The sequence below is a fragment of the Acanthopagrus latus genome, chromosome 2 (assembly GCF_904848185.1).
Source record: "Acanthopagrus latus isolate v.2019 chromosome 2, fAcaLat1.1, whole genome shotgun sequence".
In the NCBI taxonomy this organism is placed as follows: Eukaryota; Metazoa; Chordata; class Actinopteri; order Spariformes; family Sparidae; genus Acanthopagrus; species Acanthopagrus latus.
Genome location: NC_051040.1, coordinates 28,108,865 through 28,134,055, shown reverse-complemented (window position 1 = coordinate 28,134,055; position 25,191 = coordinate 28,108,865). Strand labels below are relative to the sequence as shown.

Here is a 25,191-nt window from a genome sequence, read left to right as displayed (position 1 = left end):
TCATCTGCTTCCTCACTAACCTGTATGGTGTCCAGTGAGATATCAGCCCAGTACAAGCAGTTCCTGTCATAGTCAAAGTCCAGAGCCACAGCCTCTCTGAGTCCGGCCAGAGGTAGAGCCTGGTCTGTGCCGGTGGCCAGGTCGTAGCGATGGATGGAGTTCCTCACGGCATACAGGATGAACTCGTTACTCTCTGAAAGATATCAGGAAACAGGACTGATGGAAACAGACACTTTACAGTCAAAATCACACAATACTGATACTGTACTGACACAAGTCTGTATTCATATGTGTAGTGAACCAAGCTTTGTTAAAAATATATTATTGCCATATTTCAACTTATTTTATTTTACACTGTTGATACAAGTTACAATTCAGAGATGGAAATCTCTCAGATCATTTATGACTTCTTCTTTTCAAGCCAATTCATTCCATTGTTTTACAATAAAAAAATCCTTTAAAACCCATTCTTTTAATTAAAAAATAATTACTTTTCATTGTTTATCTTTGCTTTTAATATGTCAAATTTGCAAGTATCAACTATATCTGTAACATATAAATAACAGGAAATAACAGCAACAACAAATCAGCCAAACTGGAGCCGGACGGAAAGTCCGCTGCTGGTAACTGAGGTACATCAGAAAATACTAACTCACAACTGATATAAACAACACAAACTAACAAAAACTGGCATGGCATACTACCAAATGTGTGCACAGCAAAGGTTTACCTCCGACAGGACAAGGCAGCATCTCTCCATCCAGTCTGGACTCCACGTCTCCTCCACTACAGCTGTCGCCTGATACCCTTCTGTAGCTGCAGTCGGAACAGAAAGAGTTTTGTTCAACTGAACACTTGGTGGTGCTCTTGCCAAATGCATCTAATGACAGCAGCAGCAGTAATAAACCAAGGAGAACAAAGGACTGTTTGCATTCTGGGGAATTCTCTGGTAAGGAATTCACAGAAATTATTAAAAAAAAAAGTGATGAGAATATGTCCTGAATTGGATTTTGGGTTTGGGTTCACATTTGAACTTCCATAGTTCCAAGCCCATAATTTGAGATAAACCACAATGGTAAAACAAAGAACACGCCATTGAGATTTATCTTACCATGTCCTGTAGTTTTATAACAAAAATAAATGAAAATAAACAATGTTGCTACAAAGGGTGAATCTGGATTTGATCAACTCAAAAGTCAATGGCATTGCCGTTTAGAGCGCTCCAGGATTTGAAAAGACTGAACACCTAACAAAAGTTCAACTAAACACAATGGAGAAGAAAAAAAAGCTTAGCGTATAAAAACTCATAGAAATGTGAATCCACTCATGCTTCAGATGCAAACATTATGTCATCAACTGCACAGAACAATCCCAGGCTGCCCATTTCTGTGCCGTTAAGTTGGACAGTAGCAGCTTACCCTTTGCTACGACGGTAGGTGGTACCGACAGGACATGGCACTGGAGGAGCATAGAGGTCACCTAGAAACTCAGGGTCAGGCACACACACCTGCAGAGACAAGTCTTCACTCAGCTTGAAGCCATAGTCACTGGAAGGAGGAGGAGAAGGAGAGGGGGAGGGGGGAGGAGGAGGGGGAGGAAGACAGGTTGGGAGAGTAAACACGGAGAGAGAAAAAAAAAACAGCCGGTTAGCCTCTGCCCTGTGATGAATGGCAGCACCTGATGTGCATTTCTAAACAGACTCATTATGCGTTGTTATAGGAGCTCAGGGAGCAATAAAAATGTGCAGACTATGCTTTAAACAGTGTATTGGTTCGGCAGTAATAATTTAATTAAGAGTCAGATATCAGCCTGCCAGTGCCATCTACTTCTGATGCGAAACAATCACAATCACAAAAGCTCATGAAAGTAGATTTTTATACATTAACTCTTGGGGTTGGCCTCATCTAGTCTTAGAAGGCAATTCAAACATATACAAATTAAATATGATAAGAAATAGTGAGAAAATACAGATTATACCATATATAACATAATAAATATATTTATGATTAAACACATTGACTTGTGACTTGTAAACAGTTTAAACTAGGGTTAGTAAGTTATTCCATGGGCATGTTGTATTTGTACAAAAAGATCTCATAACATCCAAACAGCAATCAGTCAAATGCTTAATGAAAAATCCAGTTTCCAGCCTGCACGCACTTATTGCACATGACCAGAGTCTTCTGGGATATATGTATATATGTGGATGTATTGCCAAAGCTATTAGCGAGCAAGCAGCACATTAATGGAACGGAGAGTGAAGCCAAATTTTCAAACTGCTAATATGCTAGCTCAGCAGTGGTGAGTACACACAATTTGTATTGTTTACATTAATTATGACAATGCTGAGTGTTTTCTTACATGTTGGCGGTCATTGAGGTAATGCTAGTTTGAAACAGTTAGCGATGGCTATGATGCACTGTGCTCACAGTACACAGCCTGTGAGCCTGTCGTTCAGCAGCTAACACAGTAACAAAGCACTCAGCCTCTGAGCCAATGAAAAGAGCCGCTGTAGCAGCAACAGACTCGTTCACAGTACAAGTACACACCTACAGCAGTAAGGAGTAACTGTCATGCCTGATAGACTTAATGATGTTCATCATGGGTATGATGCATGTGTGAATATGATTGTGACATTTACCAAAGTTAAATTAATGAGTTTATTTATGTATTTATTGGAATACAAAAAGCTAACAGAACTTGTGAAATGCAGAAATCTAGCCACAAACACATCTCCCCGCTGACGCGCAGCAGCTACGTGGCTGTTGGTGTGGATCTCATGATTCGATTTTACTTGATCTAATTCTGATTCTTTGTGGTCATATTCAATCCAGAATCAAATTTTGACGCTGGATCAATTCTCGATTTGAGGAATAGAAAGGGAAGCACTATTTTCAGCCTTTCTCCAGTATCCTTTGTGCTAAACCATTCACTGGTGTCATTTGTCTTTTTAAATACAATATGAGATGCAACTGGAAATTAAAATAAATGATCTGCAGCCTTTTTATTTTGAAAAAAAAAAACAGCAGTAATTAATGATCTAATTTATTTGAAAGCATTTACGGTCGTGTGTGTGTGAATAATAAAATATGGTGCTGTGCTCTGCTGTGAGTCCTGCAGTGAGAGCAGAGTATGTTTTCACCACAGAGTATGTTTAACGTGTTGAGCGCTGCGGCGTGTGTTTGTTAGCTTGTTAGCGGTTGTCGGCTGGGCTTGTTTGTTACTGGCTGCTGCTCCGTTCTGTTAACATTACATCGTAAAGTCTCATGAAGGCATGAAAGTGTTTACAGACATGCGGCCTGCTTAATGTTAAAGGTAATTATCCAGTCATTAAATTAAAGAAAAGCTTGCAGCCTGCCTTGTTTGAGGATGGACTTCAAGAAAACTCTAGTGTGCGTGCAGTAAATTGTCCGGGTGTTGGACTGCTCTTGCGGTCATTGTATTTACGCCTTTTTCATTTGTCACATCATGAATGACCGTTTATAAAAAAAGGTTTTTGACATTCATGAAATGATTCTGAATCATGGGGGAGAGGAATCAAGATTCCCATGTAAATCGTTTTTTAAACCACAACTACACCTGGCAGTCGGTGTCCGCGAGGTCAGGCAGTTTGTGTTCATGTGTTTAAGAGGACAGGTGAGGAAGGAGCCAGCAGGCCGGAGGGGAGGAGGTTCAATTTAGCTTAGACTTGCTGGTTTTAAAAAATCTCAACAACCCCAGCTTAAAAATGAGGATGAGATTGCAAGAGGTGCAAGCAACGACCAGATGTACACTTTGGTCTGCACACTGTTCTCTTTGAATAAATCACATTCAATCAAATGAATTTGTCACAGACGGAATTCAATTCAAAGATCAGGTTTCAGGCATTTCAAGGATGATCCGAGGAAGAGGACACACCTGACCACTATCTGTACTGTCAGAGCAATAAAACATGATACGAAATACACTAAATACACAAGTGAGATATTTCTGGATTCAGATTTCAACATGTTGTATTTCTTGTGCATGTGTGAGTCCAAACCATTCGTAGTCCTGGCGCGTGCAGGAGCAGTTGGAGATGGTAACGGGCCGGTCGAACTCCTCTCCGTTAAAACATGTAGCGTGGGGAGCTCGCCTCTTAAATGTGATCTCTCTGCCCAACAGACACTCGTTACCATGCTCATCTGAAGGAGACCAGCGCTTATAGTCCGCCTCGGAACATGGCACCCCTGGAAGGAGAAAAGAAGACAGGCTATAGATATTTGACATTGACTAGGAACTGTCATGTTAATGTTAGCGGTGGTCCATTTGTCAATCAGTCATCCTTTTCTTTCTCCTCTATCCCTGCAGAGGACGCTGAAGTGATAAAACACTCTGTCTTGTGGCTTTAATCAGAACTTTCACAGCTTGAAAATACCTAAGAAGACATGTATTTCTCTCCTTTACTAGCCCACCTACATTTAGTCACACCCGCACGTGGTAATGATGCTTCACCTCCATCATGGCTGAGCGTAACTATAACTGTTGGCAATGGCAAGATATAGGAATATTCCAGTGTAAGTTTAATCTATGGTCTAACACACCCTGACAGATCAAGTTTGCACACCGCTAGCTTACGTTGTTCCATTTCAGTCGATTCACTTGGTTCAACACATATAGTATAAGATATCACGCCCCCGTGTGGCCTGACTGAAGACACCTCTATTAACGCCTTTACAGCAGATGACCTGTGGTGACTTATGTGAGGCCCGGCCTGCACATATATACGTGCACTATTACAGTCATCCTTCAGTTCTTATACTCTTCACCTCGCTAACAAGACCTCTACCGAGTCCGGCTAAGTAGCTGCTGCCATTTAGCTTGGTCTTGTTGTGGCTACTGCCGGTTCAAAATTAGCTTAACTGCTCCTGTTGGTGTTAGCCGCGCGCTGATTTCGTCTGCTTTCTCTGGTTTTCGTGTCTCCATATGAGACAAGCGAAGGTCAAGTCTTCTGTTCGCCCCTGTCCTCATAGGTGCGGCTTCTTCCTGCACGAGAAGGACTTCCACGAAGTGTGTCCCCTGTCCATGCCAGGAGAGCGTTGACGGCGCTGCTGCTGCGCCAGTTGACCCAGTCGACACATCCTTCATCTCACTGTACCACCATGCAGCGGAGAAACTGGAAGTGGACTGGCCCTCTCCTCCACCAGCTCAGAAGCCGTTGTGGTTCTCTGGGTTTTTCCTTCCTCCCGAACCCGCTTCCTGAAGGAAGTCCGCAGGCTGAGGCCTGTGTTTAAACCCAGCGTTCCCTCAAGGTACTTAGTGCTGGTGCTTGAGGCTCTTTGTGGACCCCCATTTGAGCCTACTGAGTATGCAGATATGAAATTTCTTTCATACAAGACTGCACTGTTACTTGCTTTGACTTCTGCAAAGTGAGTGGGCGACCTTCATGCTTTGTCTGTGCATCGCTCTTGTACCCAGTTCATCTTGTGCCCTGTGCATGCACTACACACTGTCTAAGTAGCAGCTTTCCCACTGGATTGTAGAGGTATCTCCATAGCATACAGCAGCAGGGGTCTTCCACTGCCCCATGGTGTGAGTGCACATTCAACCAGGGGCCTCATGGGCCTTGTTCAAAGGAGTTTCTGTGAGTGATATCTGCGCTGCAGCCAACTGGTCATCACTGCACACTTTTGTTGGGCTCTATCATTTGGACGTGACAGCCCCTTCAGTGGCTCACTCTGTCCTTTCTGCTGGGACTACAATGCACTAAAGTGTTGGAGATTTGACTCCAGTTCGGTGACTGCTCTGCGGTGTATACATGCCCCATACTATGTGTGTTGTACCGAGTGAATTGACTGAAAGGGAACGAAATGTTATGAACACTATGTTGCCTCGCTGCGCAGCTGGGCTCAGTGAAGAGCGGCTGTGGTGGTGCACGTATATATCTGCAGGCCGGGCCTCACATATGTCACCACAGGTCATCTGCCGTAAAGGCATGAATAGAGGTGTCTTCAGTCAGGCCACGCGGGGGCGTGATATCCCATACTAAATGTGTTGTAACTGGTTCCTCTCCTTCAGGGAACAGAAGTTATATTCATAACATTTCATTTAGCATATTGTAGCATATGCCTCCAAGCTGCAGAACTCTACTGCACTCGGTAATTGACTCGTCGGGCTTCCCCACAAGAGGAAGCTGCTGGAGTGGTGAGTTGTGTTCACTTTACAATAGAAATCCAGTATGGAGCTGTTCTGAGCATTATTTGTGGCTATGAGTGGCTTTTTGATGGCGGTTTCTATCTTACTCAGTGTCATGGTGTGTTAGACTATGGATTAAATTCACGCCGTAATATCCCTTAAAGATTATTATTATTAATGAATCATTCCAAATCAGTCGTATGATGCTGTGACTCAGTAAAGTGTTCTTCCTTCTGTTGTATTGCCATCTTACAGACAGGTGCCAGTCATACCAATCATAGTTAACACAAACAAACAGCTGGTTTTAAGCTTTGTTGAAATGATGAACTCCACTAAAATGAAACCATCTGATGAGTACAACAGCTCAAGTATAAAATTAAAAATAGCTGGTATGATTTTTTTTGTTGCTAGGAGCTGAGGAACGTATAAGCTCTCTTTCAACCTACCCAGAACGTCAGAGGTGTTGACCTGCAGGATGAGCCAGCTGTGTCTCTGGTCGGCGTAGGAGCCGAAGATGGTGAAGATGGTGCTCTTCTCTCCGGGCTCAGTCAGAAGCTGGTACACGTACACCTTTCTGTCTGAGAACTGGAAGTCGGTCCACGTCTCGCCTTCATTGGTGCTGAACCTGACAGGGACATGAGCAGTATTTACCTAGTTATCTTATCATTCTCTGCATGTAAACCAGGTTAGCCATTTTCATATTAATATACTGTATCACCTTTACATGAATATGAATAGCCTGCAATGTTGCTGCTGGCACAGAGGTGTTGTATTACACCTCCGTTTACTAAGGAAAGGTTTATTTACTTTTTTCCTACAACAAGCTGCTTGACGTTTACACAATCTGCTCCTGTCGCTGGGTAATGAGCACACCCACTGGGGCAGGTGGCGTTTATGTGCTCCACTCCCCAGGTTCCCCCTTAAGTTGTGTGGAGATTTCAAATGAAAGCCTTCCAGTAAAAAAAAAAATAGCCTTTCTGGGTTTTATGTTTGAAGCTGGAATTTAATGTGGGGCCAATTGAATGACAGATTTAGCTTCTGAGCTCAAATCGGATATTGTTTCTGTCCTGGAGGAACATTTAGAGAGGCCGTTTGGACTTACTTCAGATGTGTGGTGGCACCTCCTTGTGCGATTGCCACCAGGATACCACCATGGTCACCCCATGTGTAGAAATGAGGGCCCGCCAGTGCCTGCACAACAGAAAGCACATTCAGAGAAGCTTCAGAACATATTACTCATTCAGTACTAAGTAAAAAAAAAAAAAAAGAAGAAGAAGAAATAAAAAATCGTGATGTGATTCCTGTTGAAACAGGGTGTACAGCAGTGGTTCATTCCAACCTGTAAACCACTGGGAGATTAGTTCAGATTAGTTTAAGAATAGTTCAGTTCTCCCTGGGAGAGATTCAGTCTTGACACATAAAAACAGGCTGCCATGGGTTTCTCTATCAAAACAAGCAAACAAATCGGGGACAGCTGCCAGCTCTGGAGGAGAAAGTCAAGCGTAGAGCCAGACCTTATGGAGGAAAAAAAACAGCCAGTCACATCAGATTCTGCTGTGATCCAGAGAGCGCAGGCATTACTGTTTTAACTTTGGTGAGTAAAAAGTGAATTTATCCCAACAGAGTGACCTCCATTGTCGGGTGTTTACGTTCTGTCATGTTGACCTGAATTCAAATACACAGACACACACCATTGGTTTGTGCTGCTGATTGCTATTTTATGGCTTATTTATAATAATCTGGCTGTTTAGGGTGAATTAACACAAATTATCCACTGGTCAAAGTCACTTTAATGGTGGCGCTCACACCAAAAAAAAAAATAAAATCATCATTGCTGATGAAATTCTGCGATGACTTTCATCAGCATTTGCATTATATCATAGGCTACTGGACTTGTTTCGTTTCACCTCTCAACCAAGAGGCTGCTTCAGTTCTGTAACTGTTTCTAGAACAAGAAGAAAGGGGAAGTGAAGCTGCCTGGAACTCTTGTGAGTGTGAGTGTACCGAGTTAATAGAAAAGGTTTTTATGTGACGTAGTTACATCTGTAGGACGGTGCTTTTCAACCATCATCTACATGTAGTTATAAAATGACAACAGATTTTCAGTTTTAGCATCTGAACAAAGCAACATGCTGAGTTAAATCTTCAAGGTTTAAAATGATTTAAAGCGGCTCACATTTACATTCTCACATTAACAGGGGGGCCGATGACGATGACAATCTGAGCCGATGCTGACATTTAGCTATTTCTAGATGTATTTTCAAGAAAAGGTCAGCCATAACAAAATGTGCAGAAAGGTTCATAATGCCTGGGTACAGCCACTGAAATAAAATGTATTGTGAAATGTTGGAAAGCTTTTGACAGACGAGCTGCCTGTGACTCTGTTTTACAAGCTGTGTTTTTCTTGTCATCTGTGTCAGATTCTGTACTGACCTCCTTCCACCGGGCTCCAGCGCTGCTGGATACATACACATTAGGCTTGTTGGCCAAGTTCCTGCCTACAGATCCTGCAACCAGAGGACAAAAAGGCATTTTACACACACACGCGCGCACACACACATTACAGGGGTTTCCCCTGAATATTACAGACTTGATGTGACCACTGTTTTTGCTCTCACATATGGAAAATCTGTAACCCAAGAACTCAACCATAGCATTCTGTATTTTTTCATGCATGTGGCCTTTGTATGCACTGACAAATACTTTCCTTTGACAGTACGTTGTTAAATAACAGACAAAACATCAAGAGTGATCTGCTCAGGCAATTCAAGAAGAAAAATAATGAAATCAAACATGCACTAAAGGAACCTATGTTTTTCACTCAGTTATTCACAAAACTGACAAGATTAAAAGTTTGGTCACAACGACCAGCAGACATTGTCTTCTGTATAGCTACAGCAGGTTAGTATGGCTAAAAAGACCTAGCATCTGTGTCATAGAATAAGTTTTTTTCTTATTCAGTATAAAAGGACTTCAAAATTGTTTTGTCTCCTTAACCCTGCTCTAAGTAAACGACTATTTCATGAACCTTTTGAATGTTTGCAGTGCTTAAAAGGTCAAAAACACAGAGCCGTGCAGCAAGCGTACTAAAAGATAATAGTTACCATAAAATTATTTTAATTATTAGAATGAACATTTTGCATTGTGCTACAATAAAGCTGATAAACCTTCTATAATAATAAACACCTGGAGTCACATCAGATTCTGCTCTGATCTAAAGAAGTTTACTGACATACGGAGAGCTCAGAGATTACTTTCTGGGACTGAAAAATGGAATTCTGTTTCTCTGTCTAGCTGCAGCTGTGATCGCTGATGTGACCTCCAATGTCACGTGTCAACGTGCTGTGATGTTGATGGGTGCTCGCTCGCTTACAGATAATGTACAGTAAAGTAACCTGGCTGTCTGAGACATGTTTTGCCAATGATCACAAAGATCATGTGCCATGTTTCATAACTAAAATGACTATATACACCTCTTCTCACAACTCAGAGCCTTGCAAAAATGATATTAATATCCACAGATGAGAGATAATATCCTAATAAGCTATGTCAGCAGCATGCTTCTAGGGGTGATGATGTCACCACTGCTTTATTCCCAGCCAGTGGATGGACTGACGCTCAAATGACAGACGTTCCTTCTCTCCACAGTATGGTCAAATATCTTCATGACCAAATATCTGCAAAACTAATGACATTCCCATCGGCTGTACATTGTAATGTGTAGCAGATGATTTCATGCTAACAGGTTAAACTAAAATGGTAACTAATACAGCCCACACAAACACATGCAGACATCCATCTACAATATGGATCTCTCCTCCCATCCATCAAGAACAATGGAATTTATGGACTGGATGATTAATACCAGTATTGTCTGCCTTTGACAGTGAAGAGCACACAGTCACTCACTTACATCTGCGCACGTCAATCCTGTTAATCAAATCTCATCTCAGGGTGAATGACTCCAAGAGGAGCAGATTAAAATGACAATAACGGGTTGTTGTGTCCCTGTCTAGGGCTGTAAAAATGCCTCTGAAATGAATTACACTCCATCTCTGTAGAAAGGAGGCTAATGAGTCTCATTAAATATCATCACATCAGGCGTCTGGGACTCCAGACAATAAACAAATGCTTCAAAGAAGACCCTGCGCCTCTGTGCAGATAGAGACTGGGAAACAGAAACCTGCTTTCACTGTGTCTGTGTGTTTAAACTAAACTAAACACTAGCATCTCTGTCAGGTGTGGTGTGGTCTGGTCAGAAAGGTGCTCTGTCGCCCAGCAGTGATATCACCAGGTGTTGCACTACACCTGCCTTCACAACAGCAGGGTGAAAAGTGAAACCACTGGAGATCAGCACAGATGTTTAACTTCTCTGAAAGACAGATACTGATATGTACGGACTCTTACTGCTCAAGAGCTTTCAACTTCTGGGATCTCATGCCAAAGTGCTTCAGCGTGAGTCAGTTTGTTTTTTCTGAGATTTTATTTTTGTACGAGTGGAGGAGTGATATCTTTGAAAAAGAGAAATAAAAAATAACATGTCATGTTGTACATTTTTGGAATGACAAATAATGTAAAATGTAAAAAAAAAACAAAAAACTTCTATATATGAATTTGACCACGGTGTCTTCAACCAGTGTGATAATGTTTCACAATTGTGCTGCTTTTTCTCTGTATTCTTGTGTTTTTACTGAAAGCTATTATTATGCGATATTAATATACTAATTTGTCTGCTGTTTCTATCTATTCTCTGTTTTCATAGCAGTCATCCTAAACAGAGTAGGGAGAACTCAGATTACTTTTCTGTTACATCCAGTAATCCACCATGTTAGTTTTGCAATTCTAGTCATCCATGAACTAGTTACGTTTTTCAAAAGACTCATTAGTTACTGTAAGAATTTCACAGTATTTCCCTTGTCCCTTTGTTGTCACAAAGACATTTTAAAAAATAAAATCCCTGATGCACGTGCACTGTTTCTGTGTCTCTCCTTCTTGTTGGCAGGTAGTACAAAAGGCTGAACAGTTACTATCAGTTGAAAAAACACAGCCTTTCTTAATGACTCAGGGAATATGACACTAAATATATCTAAAAGATGACGTGAGATAATACAAGCAGAAACATATGCAAGGAATTGTAATGACGAGAGAGACACACAATTTCACTTTGCTGTATTTTTTGATAGCTGGATTGATAAATGATGTTGCATGTGCAATATCAAGGCTGCATGGTACACTGTAAAAAAAATACAAACTCTGAACAATTCATTCAATATATATGAGTAAAAATGAAAATAATTCTTGCGTAATAATCTCAAATGACGTATTAGTCCAATGTGTCGAGGGGTTCATTCAGGTTGTTGTGTGTTTAACATTGCTGTGCAGTTTTTGCAACGTCTTCGTGTCATAAGAGCCTTATGGAACCACAATGATTGTTCCAGCTGTTAGTCTGGCTCTCTGGTGTTGTCAGAAATGGTTGCTTGTGAACAACCATATGTTTTGATCACAAAATGCATTATAAAAAAGTATTTCTAGTCTTAATTTTCCTTTGTTTGGCAAGTTACAATGGTGTAAATGGGATAATGCCCAAAGCGGTGTCCAATAATTTAGAGGCAAAATTAACTCTTACCTTATTTATGATTATTTGGTTGAACACATCTGTATCATAATATATTATGGAATATAAACCCCTTAAATAATCACAAATGGCATATAGGTCAAATGTGTAAAGGAATGTAGCAGTTTATTCAGGCTGTTATGTATGTAAACATGTCTGTGCAGTTGTGTATGTATATGCCAGTCTGTATTCATGAGTGTGTTTGACCCGTCAAGGGCCCGCTGGGTGCTGCAGCAGTAATTAGCCCATCTGTTTGAGAGCGATAACGAAGCAAATGGTGCCGTCGATTGCCAGTCCTCTCCTCCTCTTACTCCTCCTCCTCCTCCTCCTCTCTCCCCCCCCTCTCCATGCCCATTATCTAATAAGAATTTAATTAGAGGGACTGGCTGGGTGTGGAGGAAGCAGTCTCCTAGACACTGGAGACTATCACCAAAATCAATGCTTTTCACCAGCTGTGAGGAGGCTTCGAACCACAGGACCAAACTCTGCTTCAGCAGCAAGGCAGAGAAACACCTGCCGCCTCAATTCATCTGTGTGCAACATGTTGGAACAGGTCTCATATTACTTGTGACTTTTTTATTTTTAATTCTCTTCTCAGGCTTTCTCAGGGAAACAAACTCCAACACTGACAAACTGAACAACACGCTTCTAGCAGCTTCTGCAGAGTGCAACCATATTTCCTGTGTTTTGGGCAATACAGGATGTGGGTACTTACTAAGAAAGACTGAAAGACCATTTAATCACCACAGAGGAAGATTTGTATGTTTTTACTTCTTTTTTCCTGTGTAGAGCAAACTTATCTGTAACATCATAATAAGAGGGAGTTGCTGAAAGATAACACACGCTTGTGTGGTTCCAGCTCAAGCAGATGGCACCAAAAGTCTCTTCATCTGTCCTGACTAACAGATTCTCGTACTGACACTCCTGCCAAAATAACTGACATGTTTTAGAAAAGATTTGTTTAGTCCATCACACAGGCTCCAGGGATTCCGGATTGTGTTGAAACGAGATTTAACTGCTTCAGAAAGGGTTATACATGTAATTACAGATGAAGTAGTTGATCAACACAATCTGTGATCCAAACCACTTAATTTCAAAACCATTTATGTGGTCCAAAATATGCAGACTGGGCCTCTATTGCCACACATCACAGTTCAAAAGAGGCAGTCTGGTGTTTGACGTCAACTGGAATTTTCAGCACATGGAGATTTTTCTGAAAGTGCTTTTATAAGCTGTTTTGCAACTTGTTGTCTCACCTGTGGCCATGATGAGCCCTGGTGCAGAGTCCTTAGATAAAATGGGCATCCTCCTCAGCTGGATGTTGAACAGCTGGCTCCAGCGCTGGGCCAGGTGGAGAGAGCAACCTTTACTGAGCTGAGAGGAGAGGAGAGGAGGGAGGAGAGAGGAGAGGAGAGGAGAGGAGAGAAGAGGAGAGGAGAGGAGAGGAGAGGAGAGGAGAGGAGAGGAGAGGAGAGGCAGATGGCGTCAATACTCTTTTTATAAACTGCAATAACACCTGTGAAATTCTACGTTGATGAGCTATCATTATCAAAAGTCTGTCACTTCCAGCAGTTTAAATGCAGAAAGTTGGTCTGTCAAATCATACAGGAGTGTTAAAGACTAAATCTAGAACCAGGATGTTCAAGAATGAGACTGGAACAACTCTTCTAACTTTAGATTTGCATATACAGTGTTTAATTAAGTGAACATGATGTTGTCTTAAGAAAGTCAGAAAGTAAGGTAAGATGTTGAAATTGAATTTAAATGTAATGTTTTGTCTGACAACGAAGGAAAGAAAGAAATGTGGTTTCTTACAAAGTCTTTCAGGCAGTTTGTCTTTCAAATCAAGAGTCAACCCTCCCGCTGAACAAATCAATACAGGATCTATGGCAACTTTATCTGTTTTGTTCAGTTAAAGATATGATATAAGATATAAAGACAACACACACACACACACACACATCAGCTGAAGGGCAGTTTGTTTTCCTGTGCACTGTCTTTTCCCCTGAAACTTTCTCGCTCTTTCAGCCGAGTAAAGGAAAATCATTTTAATTGAAAATGATTATAATCACAGGCAGGAGCAACACTGCCTGTGTGGACACTCACACAAAGGAGCAGCAGCAGCTCAGCAATGCAGTTGCCACACAACAAGCATCCTGTGTGGCCAGCCTCAAAGTGTTTTGATGTGCGGCTGCATGCTACTAGCTGGTAAGCTAGCGGTCTCATCTGAGGTGTTAAGCTTTTTTTTCCACACACACAAGTTGCCACGGACAGTGAAAAGAAAGTACTGCAATAAGCAACGACCTGCTTAGAGTTTAGAATCGAAATGGAAATCATGATTTTTGTCAGTGCTGCAAATTACCCAACTTATTTGCAGTTTATCAAATGACAAGACCATTTGATATCTGGTGAACCTCTGGCCCTCAGGGCCTGTGGCCTAAGGACAACTGCCCACTTTGCCCAACAGTAATCCAGTACTGTGACAGTGGCACAGATTCCAAATATTTAATTTACATAAACACATTAGAGAAGCTTCGTCCAAACCATCAATCAACCAGCTTCTCACAAAGACAAGTCTGACACCTGCACACCCAAACCATATGCTTCTGTACAGCATCTCCACACTGTTAAGAAGCAGAGGACATGAAGCCTCTGTGATGGCACAGCTGGGTGAAAACATGAGCCAAACACTGTGCTGCAGACTTCACAATGTGATTAGATACATCTAAAATCTAATCTTAAATCTGCCATCATCATAATAATAATAATAAAAATGATGGATACTAATAAGAAGCCAGTTTCTGATGTCTACAAACATTAATCTAGGTTTGTCAGGTACCTGGCAGTCCACAGTTCCTCCCAGGCTGTCGGCAGCAGGCGGCTGAAGCAGCTCCCACGTCCCCCCCTTGTCGAAAGTGATGACAGATCGCATGTTGTCCTCACTGACCGAGCCGTTAATGAGCGTGGCGATGAAGACTCCTCGCAGCCCCTCCACGCGGTGAAGGTCTGCAAAAGGCTCATTGGCAAAGTACCTGAAACAGAGGCAGGACTCATCATCATCATCATCATCATCATCATCATCAGGGGTCAGAGAGGAACTTTTGATTCATGTACCACAGCTACTGTTACAACAGTAAACGAAGGACCAATGATTCACTTTCATTAAAACATCATTTTATTTTACAGAGAATTAATTCCTTTCTCAGTGCGGCTAAAAACAACACTTTGCTGATTCCTTCTTTCACTTTCTTGATTTTTGAAACCTCGCTGATAGTCCCTGTGCACGTTCTTGTACACTTGGCTCAAGAAGACCAGAGTGCAAACACGGGGGAAACTAAAAGCATCAGCGTTTTGAAATTACAGCGTCATGAGGCAACTTTTCACGCAGCAGGGAGAAGTAAACAGGAAGCTTGAATTCCATTATCCAGAAATGATGTAAGAAAACCGCATACATGCATACAAGACACTTGTTTCAGGCAGCCTGTGCAGCACAGGAAACAGAAGGCACAGGGATCCTCCGCTTATTTAATTAACAGAAGACACAGTGTCAGATAAACAGAAAGAATCATCATTGTCAGACAAACACCTGAGCCAACACTGTGTGACTGCCTCTGCCAAAACAACACAGGGTCTTCCTGATGAGATTATGGAGAAGACTGAGCAGAATGAATGAATACAGAGCTCAGAGTTCACATCAATAGATTGTCTTCTATCAGATAAAGAAGCATTACTTGTCCGTGCTTGCACAGCCTTTGTCTTATCTGTGTTATCAGCCATTTGTAACGGGAACTAGAGGTCTTCCAGACAGTTCATGAGGTTCATGAGGGAACTACTCAATTACTTGCTTGATTTGTCCTGTAGGTACACCCTGATTTCATTTGTATATGCTGCCATGCAACTTCCTTAATGGCATGAATCATCACTTCTACAGAAGCAAAAGGAGCAAAGGACTGATTTATATCTAGCTAGATTCTTGTATAACACGTGGATGTTGCTTTCTCAGTTGTCATGGAGATGGATCTGCAGGCATCAGGCTACTCAGACTCTGTCAAGCTACTCTCATGCTTGATGCAAACATTAGACAAGACAATATTTTTATCCCATAAGATGGGCATATTCTTCCAGCGACTGCTTTTCGCTGTAATCATTTTGTCATCTTCTTCAGGAACTGAAGTAGGCAGCATGCAATCAGTTTTGTGGGAGAGAAGAATAAAATGATACCAAATGCCCCTTTAATGGGAACGCGTATAGAGCTTGAAGAAGGTTACTTGGGTTAACACAGCTAGTTGGCCATTGCCTTGGTAACTGCTACCTCCAACTGGGGAGCCAGCTAGTGCAAAGAAAGCCTTGGTATGTCAAACTGCTTTGTAGTGTATCCATCTGACAACACCACCTACTATTAAAGTGAACCTGGAGCTGTTAGTGGTCACTCAGCATGAGCTCGTTTCCTTATCAGTCACTGGGAAGGGTGAGTGTGAGGATGAGCAGCTTGCAGAGGTTGATATTGCACCCAAGGGTGTGATTCATTCAGTATAATGGAATATAATGATATGATATATATAGGGGTATGTAGTACAGCAGTGCACGGCTATGTCGCCAAACAAAACATTTCAAATGAGGCGAGACTTCTCGGACACCATGGCACTCTACACAGGATGAACATCTTTGGGCCAGTATCAGACTGATATCAGACAGAGAGTCCTGTAAGTGCTATGGATGAAATGTTAAGGGATCAGTCTCCCATAAGCTTCTTGTGCAGAAGTTAGAGCTCACATATGTGGGGTTGCCTAATATTAAAAGTAAAGTCTGTATTTTTGGTGAAGAAATGTTAATGAGAAGAGAAAGATCTTCACTGGCTGATTTGTTTCTGCCTAAACAAATTAAATAAACAATCTCTCGTTGTTTCCTTGACTGAATAAACTAAAGAAATAAACTGATCTTAAAGGAGAAAATAATTTATTCAGTTTTACTTTGTTGGACCCTGCCACCTTTCCAGCTTCAAACAGTGTTCTGGGACCTTATTATCGTTATTATTGATTTATATTAAAATGTGTTAAATATTTAATTGCTTGAATTGTGTTTCAACCTCTTGCTCTGATGCACTGGTTTGATGCATTAGTGTTATTTACCCAATCTACTTTTGCATTTATGGAGCTGGAGAGCTTGGTCCTCTCGTTGTGTCAAATCAAGGCTAGCTGTGACAGATGATGTGCACTCTCTGTCAACACACATCTCATTAGACAAACCCACTGCAGCAGCTGCTGGAAGTAGCTTTGCTAAAGGTGTCTGGGCTACTTTGCTTCACCCACTATCACAACAGTCCTGCCAAAGTGTGTATGTGTATGTGTATGTGTAGTACCTGATCAGTGTGTTGCTGCCGGAGCCCTCAGGACTGTAGTACAGAACATTCTCCAGTGACAGAGAGAAGGACAGGCCCTGTGTGTCTGAGATGTACAGGTGTGTGACGTTGTTCAGGTGGTTCACACACACAAACACTTGGTCCTCTGATGCGTCTGCAATGTAATATTCCTGTTAGGAAGAGAGGCAGAGAGAGGAGGTCATCCTCACTTCACTGAGCTCCTTCCTGATTAGACTGAGGGTGCAATTAAATGACAGGATACAATGTGAAAAGACTGGATATCACTGTGGAAACATGGACTTTTCAGTGAAGCGTAGGCAGTTCCTCCACCTAAATCGGGATAATCGATTGTCTAGCATATTTTTTAGAAAGAGAAACCATACTGTTCATATGTAGTTTACTTATTTCAAGTAATCCACAGTGTACTGAAACTGACAGGAGGTCAGCAGAGCTGTGACTCCACAATAATTCAACACATCTACACATGCTGATAAACTGTATGGTCACCGGGGGAGCATAATCTTTATCAATAGTTTAATTCTGAGGTCCAAAACCTTATAAAGCTCTGTACAATACACTGTAGACCCAAAACAAAGAACACCACAGCAACTATATCTTAAGAACAAACAAACAAGCAAGATAATGAATGTGATCAGACGTTTCATGCTACTGAACAGTTTTTTCACACATTTCTGACTGTACCAAAAAAGTACTGAGGGTCGATGCCTACTTCGACAATGATCAATCATTTAGTTTCCTAATACTTTCTGAAATCCTTAATTTCTGAATTATTGTTGAGGTACACATAAGAGAGTCTTACTGTGATTGGATGTCGAGTCATAAACTGGGCAGCTTTCATTGGCTGGCGGTTGTAGGAGACCCAGAGCTGAACAGATGAAGGTTCGTGGCTGCCAAACAGTTTCTGGAGAGGCAGAGGACAGGGAAAGCACAGTTCATTCAATCATTTATGTCAAACCCTTCAACATGTCACAGGTAGCCGATTGAATAATATGCTGAGAATTTGTGTTTCTCAGCAGCTCCAACTTGGAACCGACTTCAGTGTAGAGAAGAGACTCTGGTTATCTGGACTGTCCTGATGATGTTTTTCTGTCTTAATACCCCAGTGTTACAGAGCTCGACAGATAAGTCAGAAAACATTAAACATCCCGACTTAAAAGGGCTCCAAGTAGGATACAAAATATGTGCGTGTGTGTGAAAGTGTGTGTAAAAGAGAGAGAGGAAGAGAGACTCTCTTCATTGTCATTACAAATACATTAGGAGCCAAGCTGCTGGAGGAACCAAAGCTCTGATCTGTTATGAATTACGAGACAGAGTGGTGTGTGTGTGTGCGTGTGTGTGTGTGCGTGTGCGTGTGTGTGTGCGCGCGCACGCGCACGCAATGAGTGAGTGATGTAGAAATGGAGACTGTGGGGTATACTCCAGCTTTTCATCGAAGTAGCTAACAATGTCATTTTAACCATAAAAAAACCCATGACACACAGTTATGGCATGATACGTATACTGTATCAAGAGTAGCACATACCATGGATTAACATGATTTTGTTACATTTATAAATGATGCATGGTTATAAGATCTCAAAGACAAAATAAACATATTTTCAACTTCCCTTTTTAGAGTTTTTTATAGATAGATAGATAGATAGATAGATAGATAGATAGATAGATAGATAGATAGATAGATAGATAGATAGATAGATAGATAGATAGATAGATAGATAGATAGATAGATAGATAGATAGATAGATAGATAGATAGATAGATAGATGTATGAATGTCTACATGCAGAGACTGCCTGACAGTGGGGCAGTTATCCCCTTTAGATGAAAGTCAGTTTGTTGGATATTATAAGGTGGCCCTGATGAATCTGCGACTCCTCTCATTAAATTTCAGACAGGATCTTTAAAGCCCTCACATTACCCCATCATCTGTCGCCGGTGTGGAAGTGTTTTGGATTTCCAGTGAGTTATGTCGACAGCGCGAAACCACAGTTTGCAAACTCTGCAGAAACTAGATGGCAGGTTATTTTGTTTAAGTTTCCAATTGACTGAAGATGTAAGTTATTGTTACATTATGTTGTTAATAAATGTTTTAAATTTGACAACGTAGTGTTGTACATTGCGAACAAAGGTCAGATATCATATTGCATAAAACTCTAGTCTAAAAATGGCAGAGCAACCCGTGCTTTAAGAAAATAAATAGAAAAATCGAGAATCGAATCGAACCGTGACCTTAGAATGGAAAATGTAATCGAATCGAAGATTTGGAGAATCGTGACACCCCTAATTAGGACCCAAATGATGCATGGACTCTAGAGTATGATGGGTCAGGATCTCAAATCACAGTACTTTATAACAGCATCCATATATCCACACAGATTTTGATGCCATGATGTGTACTGTCACACCTTGCTCGCATGCTTGCGGTATGAAAAGTCAAACTGGAGCGGCTTCATGCCGGCACTGTAAACATACAATGGCGGCGTAAGGTGAGCCTACATTGCAGCGATATTGCGGAATCTCTGTGTGAAAACGGCTTTTGTTTGATTGAGCTTCTCTACAGAGCTGCACACAGAAATGCCACAGGTCAACTGACAGGCCCCTTTTAAGCAGCGTGCTTTGAGCAGGCACTGCACTAGTGTATACAGTTAAGCAACAGTTAGATATCTGTCTGAGCCTTGAAAATATTCAGTGTTTTTAAAAAGCTTTTCTGACTCATTTCATTCATGGAATGCGTCGCTACAGACGGAACGGGACAAAATCAAGAAAGTTCTCTTTTCAGAGGCAGCTCAGCTCTCTGGTAATGAACCATGTGCTTGAACTGACACACTCCTTTTATCGCCCACAATCAGTTTGGTTCAGAGGAGTGTGCAGTTCACTGACATCATGTTACAGGATTTTTCTGGGTCACGAAGACTCAGATTTTGGAAATTCAGTCTGTTCTCCTCTCCCACTTTCACAGATTGCCAAAGTGTAATACAAAGCCTCCAAACTTCCTTATTGTTTGAATAAACCAGCTATCTGTACTTATTAAGGCTCTACTCTGTGCTCTAATTACATACAGTTTTCTCCTCACTACCTGCTCCACTTCGATCTCATCCCTCGCTCTCCCAGCTAGAAATGTATTCAGTGACTGTGGCTCAGTTAAAACTAAAAAGGGAGCCAAGCAGCTTCATAATTTTACTTTGGATTAGTTTGGACCACCCTGTTTGAGGCTTTAACAGCAACAGCCTCTGGAGAGAGAGAGAGAGAGAGAGAGAGAGATTTTAAAAAACGATAGTGAGAAAAATGAAGACAGAAAAGTAAAACAGAGAGTAAAACCAAGAAAGATCAGGGGAGAGAAGCTGGCAGGAGGGCAGCTTTCGAAATCTGTAAATTGAAGTAAAACAAAGAAGGCAGACTGAAATCCAGAGAGCCGAACTGCATAACCACTACTCATTCTGCCCTGGATGTTAGAATTAGATTCAAATACTGTTTAGATTCATACAAAGAACCAATACTGAACTTTTATTGATAATCACATATCAAAAGAAAGTCTAATCCCACAATGCTTTTTTTTATACTATTCCTTTAAAATATTGCTGGTTTTGGTTTAACCGGTAGATTTGACTAAATCTCACTTAAGTCTTTTCACTTCAGAGGAGCTGCTACTCTGCTGGTCCTGTACAGTAGTGTTACAGGGTGTAGTTTACCTCTAACAGCTTTTCTGTCACTCTCTTTTTAGGGCTCAAATGGCATTACCCTGTGAGGCCGCTGGATTTGCAAGAAGATTGGGATCAGGCGAGAATCCCACCCTTTGCCCAACTCAAAATTGTAGTAAAGACACTAAGAGAAAGCTCCCCCTGTGGAAACTGTCAAATCTCCACCGATATTAGGGCTGTATGTTACTGGAAAAAACTGACAGTGAAATATGATTCTTTTCGGTGATACCAAAAAACAGCTCTGCCAAAAAATTAGATGTCAACTTAACTCAATTCATAATATTCAATAGGTGTACTAAATAAGGAAGCATAGCTATATTGTGGGTCTGAGTGTGGGATGCAGTGCTCAGTCCACTTGTTCAAATGATTTTGTTTGGTTTTCCCCACAACCACAAAAAGAAAAGCTGGTCTGTTTCTCCTCCACTGACCAAAGAAACACTGGCGGCTCTGATACACACTTGCTGTGCATGCAGAGTCTACATGTCACTCAGCAAACTGTGTATCCATGAACCTTTAAATTGGAGTCAAATATGTTCTGTGAGACAATTAGTCACTGAAAATGAGAACCATGCAAGTTCTTCGTTTGTATCAAGCAGCAAAAGAAAAGCTGCCGCAGGACTTGTTTGATTTCATTTGCAACCGTGCACATCCTGCATGTGCACATAGTGATGTTGATGCTTAAACTATATACTGTGCAGCCATACATGGTACAGGCTAGGGGCAGACCAATTATTGGGGCTGACATTCTGCATTTCTAACAATTATCAGTGTCAGTGTGTTTGTTATGTCTGATTGCAAATAAAATTAGAACTTTTAAAATGCAGAATGTCCTTTCTCTGTTAGTGGACACCACTCTGTGAACTATCAACACCAATCTGATGTCAAGAGTGATAGCCAATCAGCACAGAATAATCTGAACTTCTTTGCAGAAAGCATCAACTAAACGAAGTGAAATGACAATATTAAGTAGAGGAAAATGGAAATACCAAAGCAAAGCACTTCCAAAATTGTTCTAGGGTATATTCCATCACAAGTTTTATTTTTCCTGTGAATGTACATCAGTTATCGGTCTCCTGGATCACTAATAATAGGTATAGTATCAGCCCTGAAAACAACATTAATGTCAACCCCTTGTATATACAATCATATCACCCGGCCATTGTGATAGAAAGTGCAGCAAGTGATGTTTGTCATTTCAACCAGTGAGGGCATCTTTCAGTGCATCAGTGTTCTAGTCTAGTCCACTGATGTTACCTACATTGCTCATGGTTAACAGATGGTACTGTTGTTTAAAAAAAGAAAATCTAGTTTCATGTCTGACAAGTCATAATATATTGTAATGATAATAAAGGCTTTGTTTAACCAAAAAATGATGATTGTGCAATACTGTTTACTGTGATACTGTGATATCTGACATGCTGTGAGATGGTAACTGTGAAAATGTAATAACTTTGCACTACAATCCTATTCTGCATTTAGCAAATCCAGGTATTTCAAATATGAAATGGAACTTGATATCAGATCCACATCCACTATGATATACAGTACAGAATGACATAAGTTGATTCTGTTTTTACTAAGAAAAACTGCAAACAGTCTTATCATGCCAGACAGTCATATGGCCAGGCACTAAACATGGTTTCACCCTGCTCTGAGGAAAAAACAAAAAGTATTTCCATCAATCTCTACCATTGTAACATACCAGGGCTGTTTTTTTTTTTTTTTTAAATCTTCTAAAAAATCTGTGAGTGTGTGTGTGTTTGAAGGATTTGTATCCATTCGTGAGTGCCTGAGCATCCACAATCTCCAGCAGAGCATTTCAGGCTTTTCCATTCAGTCTATTGATTTATCTAGTGTAGTGCCCACATCGACTGTGTGGTGTGATGTGAAAGCAAAGCAGCGCGGAGACAAATGGAGGGAAGGAAGAGAGGAACATACAGAGGTAAAGCGCAGAAAAACATACATACGCAACAATAACAGTACAGAAACGCTTACAATACATGGTATGAGATAAAAATCATTCTACAATATTCTACAAGTTAAAACATGAGTGAATGTTTTTTTTAAATGTTGGTGTAAAGAAGAATTTCAACATTAATGTGCATTACTACCGCAGTGATAAATGATAATAAGCTATTCCTCTCCATTGCAACTCAGAAAAGAAGTGTGGGTTTGGAACTGAGTTTTGTTCTGCTGCTTATATAAACTCTAATCAAGGTTTTCAGGTCAGTTTACTCTGTGAGTCAAGGGAAAAGTGGACTGGAGAATGTCTATTATGTATTTTCACATGTAAGTGGCATGGCGATTATATATTTTTCCACTGAAACCGCAGATTGCACTGCAACGGCAACTGCAAGTGAGCCACACATTCCTCAGTGGGCTCATGTTCTCCCAAACTGATCCTCTCTAAAAAGCTCAAATCCCTGAAATGAGTCGTGGCTCTAGGGCCTCAGATCAGCTCAGCCCGGGTGGCAAACAGACACCATTATCATCTTTTTGAATGTAAAAACAGCATTCTACATAACTATGCAATATTAAGTCAGATGTTTGTGTCGTGCTCATGGCAGACCATAAAACCTCTCAATAAGGATTTTCTTTTTAATGAGGCTGTTTCATTTCAGAGGGTCTCCACTAACTGCAGGTCAGAATGTAATCATCTTCTTTAAAAGAACACAATTGCAAACATGCGATGAGCCTACTTAGGAAGGTAAATACCTGAGATATCTGACACAGCATACACTCAGAAAATGTTGAACATTGATGAAACCATCAGGGGAATCTTATCTTCATGGCAACCAGTGTGAAGATGTGTGTCCACAGGGCTCACTGACAATACCGTAGTGATGCCAGCTGGATAGCAAGGAACCTGCATCGTTCTGCCCGGCAGCAGCTCGCTCTACAACACTGGGAGTATTTGCTGCTTCCTTGCCAACAATATAGCTGACCTGCCATCAACCACCAAATATAAGTCCAGAAGTCTGGCAGCAGTCACGGTCGGCATGTTAACTTTCAAAGTAAGGGCCACATCACCGACATGGCAGCTAGCACTGCCGTCAGCAAGCAATTGCATCAAAACACACTACAATGGACACATTTCAGTAGGAAATGATAACTAAATATATGCTGGTTGTCTCTTTATTGTTCAATCGATAACTACTGAGCTATGTCCTCTTCATCATGTGACATCTCTCCAAACAGACAGTCTGAACAAAGTTGTTCAAATCCGGGAGACAAATCCACATAGTAAAGAGTTGGGGGAGAATTCTGTGACAACACACCTGTAATAAAGAAACTGGACATAGGGGATCTTTAAAAAACTGAAGAACTAGATGATGTTCACATGAATATTCGTGAAGCATAATTTTGTATATAGGAGGGTATGATGATAAATGTCGTGTGTCTTTCTCTTAAATCATCATTTCTACATTTGATTTTTGTTTTAGTTGTTTTGCATTTGTTGGAAACCATGGTGGCGAGATTCAGCTTCTTCAAAACTAAAAAGAGGCTAAAGAATACAGAAACGTGATGGCAATCGATAACTGGTTCCAGTTGAGATTGGTTGCAAATTCTCAGATCCATTGGCACTGTACGCCTCAGAGCTTATCAATTCCTTTTATATATATTTTCAGACAGTTACACATTGTAAAACTTGCAACATGAAGGAGTCGTGGCACAGCGAAAGAGCATGGCTTCATTTCATGAGCAAACTATGTTGTTGTGGTGGGAATTGGCAACATCTCTCTCTGAAAGCTGGGCCTAAATACCACTGTTTGACATCCCAACTTAGAACTGTCATTGCTGAAAGAAAAAAAGCAGCGCGTCAGTTACTGAGAGTAAATATCCCATGTTATAACAACACGTAGGTGCGCTAAGCACATTTTTTCAGACAGATAAATGATAAATGATAAAGAATAATTTAGGTTAACAGTTGGACCGATCAGTCGAATCAATAATGGCACTGCTATCAATAAAATCATACTAATTACCATCCCTAATTGCATAAGGGTTTGGGTTAGGCTACTGACAAGCTTTCCTCTACTTTCTCCGCTGCTGTAAAGAGTCACAGTCATTTGCCACAGACAGTTTTCAAAGTGTTATGGGCTTTTTCGCTGATAACATTTCATCAGTACTGAGCTAGCAAAGCTAGCAAAAAGTAGCCAACTGACGCCCACAGCTGGCTCCGTCCATCACACAACCCTCACCCTGCAGACCATAGCTGCGCCTCAACAGTCGCCCTGTGGTAAAGTGCCAGTTATTTAAACAGAAATAAAATCACATTTCTCTCCCACACTGTATTCAAACTGAATCACACACATATGTCTTCCAGAATTAATATGAACCTCCCTA

The 25,191-nt window shown here is 41.1% G+C and overlaps 1 protein-coding gene across 2 annotated transcripts in view; it reads right to left on the bottom strand.

The window, feature by feature from the left end:
* sorl1 (sortilin-related receptor, L(DLR class) A repeats containing) overlaps positions 1–25,191 on the bottom strand; it is a 94,149-nt gene that overhangs the window by 25,286 nt on the left and 43,672 nt on the right. For both annotated transcript variants that reach the window (XM_037073324.1, XM_037073334.1), the window contains exons 7-17: positions 17,947–18,048; positions 17,127–17,296; positions 14,607–14,799; positions 13,024–13,141; positions 8,587–8,660; positions 7,256–7,344; positions 6,600–6,778; positions 4,022–4,208; positions 1,419–1,547; positions 731–816; positions 21–193 (exon numbers count right to left, since the gene is read on the bottom strand). In XM_037073324.1, coding sequence (XP_036929219.1) covers positions 21–193; positions 731–816; positions 1,419–1,547; positions 4,022–4,208; positions 6,600–6,778; positions 7,256–7,344; positions 8,587–8,660; positions 13,024–13,141; positions 14,607–14,799; positions 17,127–17,296; positions 17,947–18,048 — 1,500 coding nt within the window. The remainder of the gene's footprint in view (positions 1–20; positions 194–730; positions 817–1,418; positions 1,548–4,021; positions 4,209–6,599; positions 6,779–7,255; positions 7,345–8,586; positions 8,661–13,023; positions 13,142–14,606; positions 14,800–17,126; positions 17,297–17,946; positions 18,049–25,191) is intronic.